This window comes from Doryrhamphus excisus, chromosome 14 (assembly GCF_030265055.1).
Source record: "Doryrhamphus excisus isolate RoL2022-K1 chromosome 14, RoL_Dexc_1.0, whole genome shotgun sequence".
Classification (NCBI taxonomy): Eukaryota; Metazoa; Chordata; class Actinopteri; order Syngnathiformes; family Syngnathidae; genus Doryrhamphus; species Doryrhamphus excisus.
Genome location: NC_080479.1, coordinates 15,825,550 through 15,832,534, shown reverse-complemented (window position 1 = coordinate 15,832,534; position 6,985 = coordinate 15,825,550). Strand labels below are relative to the sequence as shown.

The window sequence follows — 6,985 nt, the reverse complement described above, 5'->3', positions numbered from 1 at the left end:
AATGAGCAACATTTGTACACTGTAGTGTACAGTGAGGGTATTCCAGGTCATATTATTACCAAATATCTAGTAATTAATATATACTGTACAATTAAATCCACTATTTAAAAAAATGTTTTGGACATTTTTTCTATATTTTTTTAATTTCTGTTATTTTTAATATATTATATTATATTTTAATATTTAAACAGCCATTTTGAAAAAATTAAACATTAAAAACATTAAAAAGAACAACATTAAAAACTCACAGCGTTTCAGTATGTGAAATGAAATTATGGAATGGCCCAAATAAGAAAATACAATAAATAGCGTTAAACTCTATTTATTTATTACTACACAGATCTTAATAATTACATCACCATATTGTCATATTACCTAATATTTTTTAATACAGGAAGTGAAAACATTTTCCACTGACTGCAGAGTGCATACAAAAAAAACTATTACTACTACTGTTTTGGACATTTTTTCTATTTTTTCTTCAATTTCTGTTATTTTAAAATATATAATATTATATTTTAATATTTAAACACAGCCATTTTGATTTTTTTTTTACATTTGAAAAACAATATTTGAATAATTACATCACCATATTGTCATATTACCTAATCATTTTTAATACAGGAAGTGAAAACATTTTCCACTGAAGAGATGGGAGCCGTTTGGGATTCGAAGGGAGGAAAAATATATATGTTTGCCCTATATATTTTTAAAGACAAAATAAAAATATTTTTAAAAATCCATGGGATCGGATTATCTCATTGTGGACTGAAAATTTGTTTCGTAAATGAGTGGTCTAAATATTAATTTTGTAGTAATTTTAACATTGTAGTGTGCAGTGAGGGTATTCCAGGTCATATTATTACCTAATGTCTAGTAATTAATATATACTGTACAATTAAATCCACTATTTAAAAAAAAAACCTTTTTGTTTTAGACATAAAAAAAAATTCAGTTATTAAAATTTAAACACAGCCATTTTTATCATATTTTTTACATTTGAAACACATACATAAGAACAACATTAAAAACTCACAACATTTCAGGTTGTAGAATGAAATTATGGAATGGCCCAAATAAGAAAATACAACAAATAGTCTTAAACTCTATTTATTTATTACTACACAGAGCTTAATAATTACATCACCATATTGTCATATTACTTAAACATTTTCAATACAGGAAGTGAGAACATTTTCCACTGACTGTAAAGTGCACACAAAAAAAATGAAGGATGTGTGGAGCCTACTTTACATTTTGTACATTAATAGCTGTCAAAACCAAAACAATGCAACACATGCTAAGCTATCTGAACAAAAACATTGACATCTTAGCTTATGTGGCAATGCAAATTAGTATAATATCTCAATAATATGTCCTTGTTTTGTCACAGAGCTGACTTTACTGTCAAAAATGAATTGAATTTGATAAGAGATTTGGTATATTTCTGAAAAATAACTAATAAAAGCAGGTCAAAATGACAAAAACAAATCCAGACATGACGGCGACAGCCATTTATTGTTAAGTGTTGATCAGCAAGGTGTTCAAAAGTAGTCCCAAGTGTACACCAGTACAATTCTGAGAAGAATCAGACTGCATTTTTAGATACACACAGATTGCATCATAAGTAGGAGTGGCTTCCTGGTCTCACACACACACACACACATTTAAAATTATAGCTATGGTTTTAAGAAAATCAAAACGCACATACATTAAAAAGGCAATCAATATCACATTATATTTTCAAAATAAGCATAAATTTATGGAACCCTTGTAGATTTTCAGGCAAAATAAAGTCCAAACACAAGCAGGTAGAGTCTTCCTTTGAGGTAAAGTGGATCAACTCGTCAACAATGCTTTAAATCACCGCACCCTGAATTCTACCACAGTTCTATGATGGTGGGTGTCATTATTATTGAATGAAAGAGTATGCAAATGTAATGTAAATGTATGTAAATTACCATTAAATGTGTACCATACATATATATTTGCTTAAAATAATAATAATAATAAAATAAAATAAAATAAAATAAAATAAAATAAAATAAAATAAAATAAAATAAAATACAAAATAAAATAAAATAAGACAAAAATAAATTAAAATTAAAATTAAAATTAAAATTAAAATTAAAATTAAAATTAAAATTAAAATTAAAATTAAAATTAAAATTAAAATTAAAAAATAAAAATAAAAATAAAAATAAAAATAAAAATAAAAATAAAAATAAAAATAAAAATAAAAATAAAAATAAAAATAAAAATAAAAATTTGCTTAAATAAAAAACTGTCTTGGCAACATCCCATAAAATGCAGAAGTAATTATTCCAGAACTGGAAACAACAGCCATCATAATGTTTTACATAATGTTTTAAAAAAAAATCTTCCTGAGAAAGTTCCTTTTTCTTCTCCTTCTTTTGTTCACAGTGTGAAATTTCAAATCTGTTGTAAAATTACAAGAATTAATTCGATGAAAATGGTGGATGCTTAAAGCTGTCCGTAGTATACAACATAAATGTATGTAGCCTCCATTTATAATTGGTCAACTCTTTGCCGAACCTCACCTCTGATTAACGTGCTTTACCGACCGCCGTAGAGGTGGATCTTGGCAAAGGAGATTGTCTCGTCGTAGTCTTTGTAGCCCTTCTCGTAGATGACAAAGATGTGTCTCCTGTCGTCTGCAGAACCACTGTCCAGTGATGTAATGCAGGAGTACCCGCTCGGCCCGTGCCAAATCTGCAGAGCTTTCTTCTCCCAGGACTTGCCGTCAGTCACTGACCAACGTAAGGTAAGGTTTATTCCTGTGCGGTGAGGGGAAATATAAAACCAGAATGTCATTTATACAGGAAGCCCTAAGTGGACAGGTCTTATAGTAATACAGCACAGCACCTATTAAAGCCACTGTAATATACATATCATGCCATTAGATGGCGATATTGGGCCAAAAATCACAGCTTTAAAACCAAACAAAATGTCTCCTTACTGTGTTGTTCGTGAGATGGGTTGGTGAAGAAGAGCACCCCCTCTTTCTGAAAGGCCCCGGCCGCTATTGCAGGATCCACAAGTTCGTAGTCAAAGTACAGGTCGTCAATAGGCAGGGTCATGCCGCCATCTTGGCTTCGGACGACCACGCGACACCTGCAGTGGTAGTTGTTTTGGTTTCGCACATTGATGACAATGCTTCCGTCTGTCATTTCAACTGGCTGCAGTGGGGGGGGGGGGGGGGGGGTAAAAAGGAGATTAAATGTATTTACAGCAACCTCTACAAGTATTGGAAGTTTTTTGTTGTCCAGGTGTGTCATTTAAAGTTGCCTTTTCAATAATAAAACAGCACTAAACGTCTATGCCCAGTTTCAGATTGGGTAGCATAGGTTTTACCTGTTTAGACTGCATTTAGAGGTGAACAACAACATGAAAACCAGAAAGACACCAGCATGGGTGGAAAAAACAAGCAATTGTTAAAATGAGAGAAGATGGAAAATCAATCAGAACACAGCTGTACCCTCACTGGTTTTCATGTTGTTTTCACCTCTAAATGCAGTCTACAGAGACAAAACCTACCCTCTCTGGTTTTCATGTTGTTTTCACCTCTAAAGGCAGTCTACACAGACAAAACCTACCTTCTGTTTTTCATGTTGTTTTCACCTCTAAATGCAGTCTACACAGATAAAACCTACCCTCACTGGTTTTCATGTTGTTTTCACTTCTAAATGCAGTTGACAAATATAAAACCTACCCTCACTGGTTTTCATGTTGTTTTCACCTCTAAATGCAGTCTACAAAGAAAAAACCTACCCTCGCTGGTTTTCATGTTGTTTTCACCTCTAAATGCAGTCTACACAGACAAAACATACCCTCTATTTTTCATGTTGTTTTCACTTCTAAATACAGTCTACACGGACAAAACCTACCCCCTCTGGTTTTCATGTTGTTTTCACCTCTAAATTCAGTCTACAAAGACAAAACCTACACTCTCTGTTTTTTATGTTGTTTTCGCCTCTAAATGCAGTCTACACAGACAAAACCTACTCTCTATTTTTCATGTTGTTTTCACCTCTAAATGCAGTCTACACAGACAAAACCTACCCTCTCTGTTTTTCATGTTGTTTTCACCTCTAAATGCAGTCTACACAGACAAAACCTACCCTCTGTATTTCATGTTGTTTTCACCTCTAAATGCAGTCTACACAAACAAAACCTACCCTTTATTTTTCATGTTGTTTTCACCTCTAAATGCAGTCTACACAGACAAAACCTACCCCCCCTGGTTTTCATGTTGTTTTCACCTCTAAATGCAGTCTACAAAGACAAAACATACACTCTCTGTTGTTCATGTTGTTTTCACCTCTAAATGCAGTCTACACAGACAAAACCTACACTCTGTTTTTCATGTTGTTTTCACCTCTAAAGGCAGTCTACACAGACAAAACCTACCTTCTGTTTTTCATGTTGTTTTCACTTCAAAATGCCGTCTACACAGACAAAACCTACTCGCTGTATTTCATGTCGTTTTCACCTCTAAATGCAGTCTACAAAGACAAAACCTACCCCCACTGGTTTTCATGTTGTTTTCACCTCTAACTGCAGTCCACGTAAACAAAACCTACCCTTTGTTTTTCATGTTGTTTTCACCTCTAAATGCAGTCTACACAGACAAAACCTACCCCCTCTGTTTTTCATGTTGTTTTCACCTCTAAAGGCAGTCTACACAGACAAAACCTACCTTCTGTTTTTCATGTTGTTTTCACTTCAAAATGCCGTCTACAGACAAAACCTACTCGCTGTTTTTCATGTTGTTTTCACCTCTAAAGGCAGTCTACACAAACATAACCTACCCTTTCTGTTTATGTTGTTTTCACCTCTAAATGCAGTCTACAGACAAAACCTACCCTCACTGGTTTTCATGTTGTTTACACCTCTAAATGCAGTTTACACAGACAAAACCTACTCTCTGTTTTTCATGTTGTTTTCACCTCTAAATGCAGTCTACACAGACAAAACCTACCCTCTCTGTTTTTCATGTTGTTTTCACTTCTAAATTCAGTCTACACAGACAAAACCTACTTGCTGTTTTTCATGTTGTTTTCACCTCTAAATGCAGTCTACACAGACAAAACCTACCCGACCCTATCTGAAACTGAGCATAGACGTTCAGCGCTGTTTATTAATTGAATAATAGGACATAACTGGACAAAAAAAACTGCTATTTACAGAGGGGTCCAAATTTATCAGTGGCGGGCCGCCAAAAATAAATAAATGCATACGTAAAGAACATCTAACTAGATGGTGGGTGTACCTGGCACTCGTCTGGATTAAAGTCCAGCGGTTTCTTTTTCTGGTTGTAAGGGATGCTTTTCAGCGCCGCACCGTTAACCCATGTTTGTCCGTGGTCATCACTTAGGATGCAGAAAACGCCATCGCCTTCCAATGTTCCATGGCCGCATACCACCAACCTTCCTTGGTGTGGTTCGTATCGCTTCTGTAGTAAGTGATGCAGTACAGACAAAAGACATGTATTACTTAGTATTTTACAGTCTTATATAAAAAAAACAATATTTTGTCAATGTTTAACCAAAAATTTTGTTACAATGCGTTAACCATTAAACCACTGTGCTACCTAAATTGCATAGAATTAACCAATATAACCATATAAGTGCAGTAAGTCATATCATGCAGGACAGTATTATATAGTCTGTCATCCTCTTACCTGGAGGCCAGTCCCTGGTCCAGGAGCAAAATTCTGGACTCCCAGCTGGATAGAAAGGTTCCTGGGTGAACTCCAGCTCAGGCCGTCATCCTTGCTTTCCACCATCATGGTGCTAGCAGGCTGACAGTTGTACAGGTGGAAGCAAACGGTGTAGATCAGAATGACCGAGCCCACTTCCTGGTCCACTACCACCGAGCCCAGGTTCAGGCCGTCCTGATCTAGTTCATCATCGTCGACGATGAAGGTGGTTGGGGACCACGTGGATCCTAGCGGGATGGAAGAGAGGAGGGTGGGATCAACTCAGGGAACGATAAACAATTAGGATTATTTTTTATTTTTTTTGGGAATGATATGACTTTATATATTATTTTGAGTCTTTTGTGTTATTGTTCAATCATATAGATTATACAACTTTGACTTTGATCAATTATTTTTGGTTAGGATCTTACTTATTACCATATTAACTGTATTAATTGACAATAATACATGTCTGCTTTGCCTGTGTGTGAGCTGGTCTACTATTCTTTCACTTTATAGATTAATCTTAATCTTAATCTACTAGTCTACTATTCTTTGACTTTATAGATTATTCTTAATCTATAAAGTGGGGGGTGTCACCCTGCCTTTGTCAGTGGATCGCCTCATTGCGATGAACTTTGCTCCTTCATCACTGGATGAGAACTTCCTGGCCTCAGCAAAAGCCAGCAGGCTCCCCATGGGGGTGAAGGTGACCAGAGGGATCCTGTAGGTGTTCACCTCCCCGGCCATTCCACTCACCCACAGCAACTGCTCCTCAAACAACAGTGGTTCAATCTAGACCAATGAAATATGATAACAATAAGACCGGTTGTACAATATATATATGTACATACCACAAAGCAATACAAAGTCAATAAAAGCAGTGATTAAAAAGGTAAACAACCTTCAATGATGTCAAATAAGCGACATTTAATACACTTGTACACAAAATATTGTTAGGTTTACCGTCGCAGAGCTGGTGATGACAGCTAGGAGAAACATCCACAAAACCGCTAGTGCACTTGTTTTCAGGTTCGAGTCCCGCACGAGAGCCATGACGTCTATTTCAGCAAAAAAAAATAACATATATGTGATTAGAATCACTTCAAAGTGGATTAAAACATCGCGAAAAGCAGTTCCGCATCTCGATTCCAGAGTCAGCAGGACGTAATGTATCATGTGGACCAATGAGGGTGGTCACATGATGAAGCCCTTCAAATTAAAACCGGAAAAGGTATTTATTTACTGTGGCTGTGTTCTGTA

At 35.4% G+C, this 6,985-nt stretch overlaps 1 protein-coding gene across 1 annotated transcript; it reads right to left on the bottom strand.

The window, feature by feature from the left end:
- Positions 1 to 1,491: 1,491 nt before the first annotated feature.
- neu1 (neuraminidase 1) lies at positions 1,492 to 6,906 on the bottom strand. The gene is made up of 7 exons (XM_058046442.1): positions 6,689 to 6,906; positions 6,328 to 6,517; positions 5,705 to 5,970; positions 5,294 to 5,476; positions 2,981 to 3,200; positions 2,562 to 2,798; positions 1,492 to 2,439 (listed from the first exon to the last, which is right to left on the bottom strand). The coding sequence occupies exons 1-6, from the start codon at positions 6,899 to 6,901 to the stop codon at positions 2,578 to 2,580; spliced, it is 1,293 nt and encodes a 430-aa protein (XP_057902425.1). The 5' UTR covers positions 6,902 to 6,906; the 3' UTR covers positions 1,492 to 2,439; positions 2,562 to 2,577.
- Positions 6,907 to 6,985: the final 79 nt, after the last annotated feature.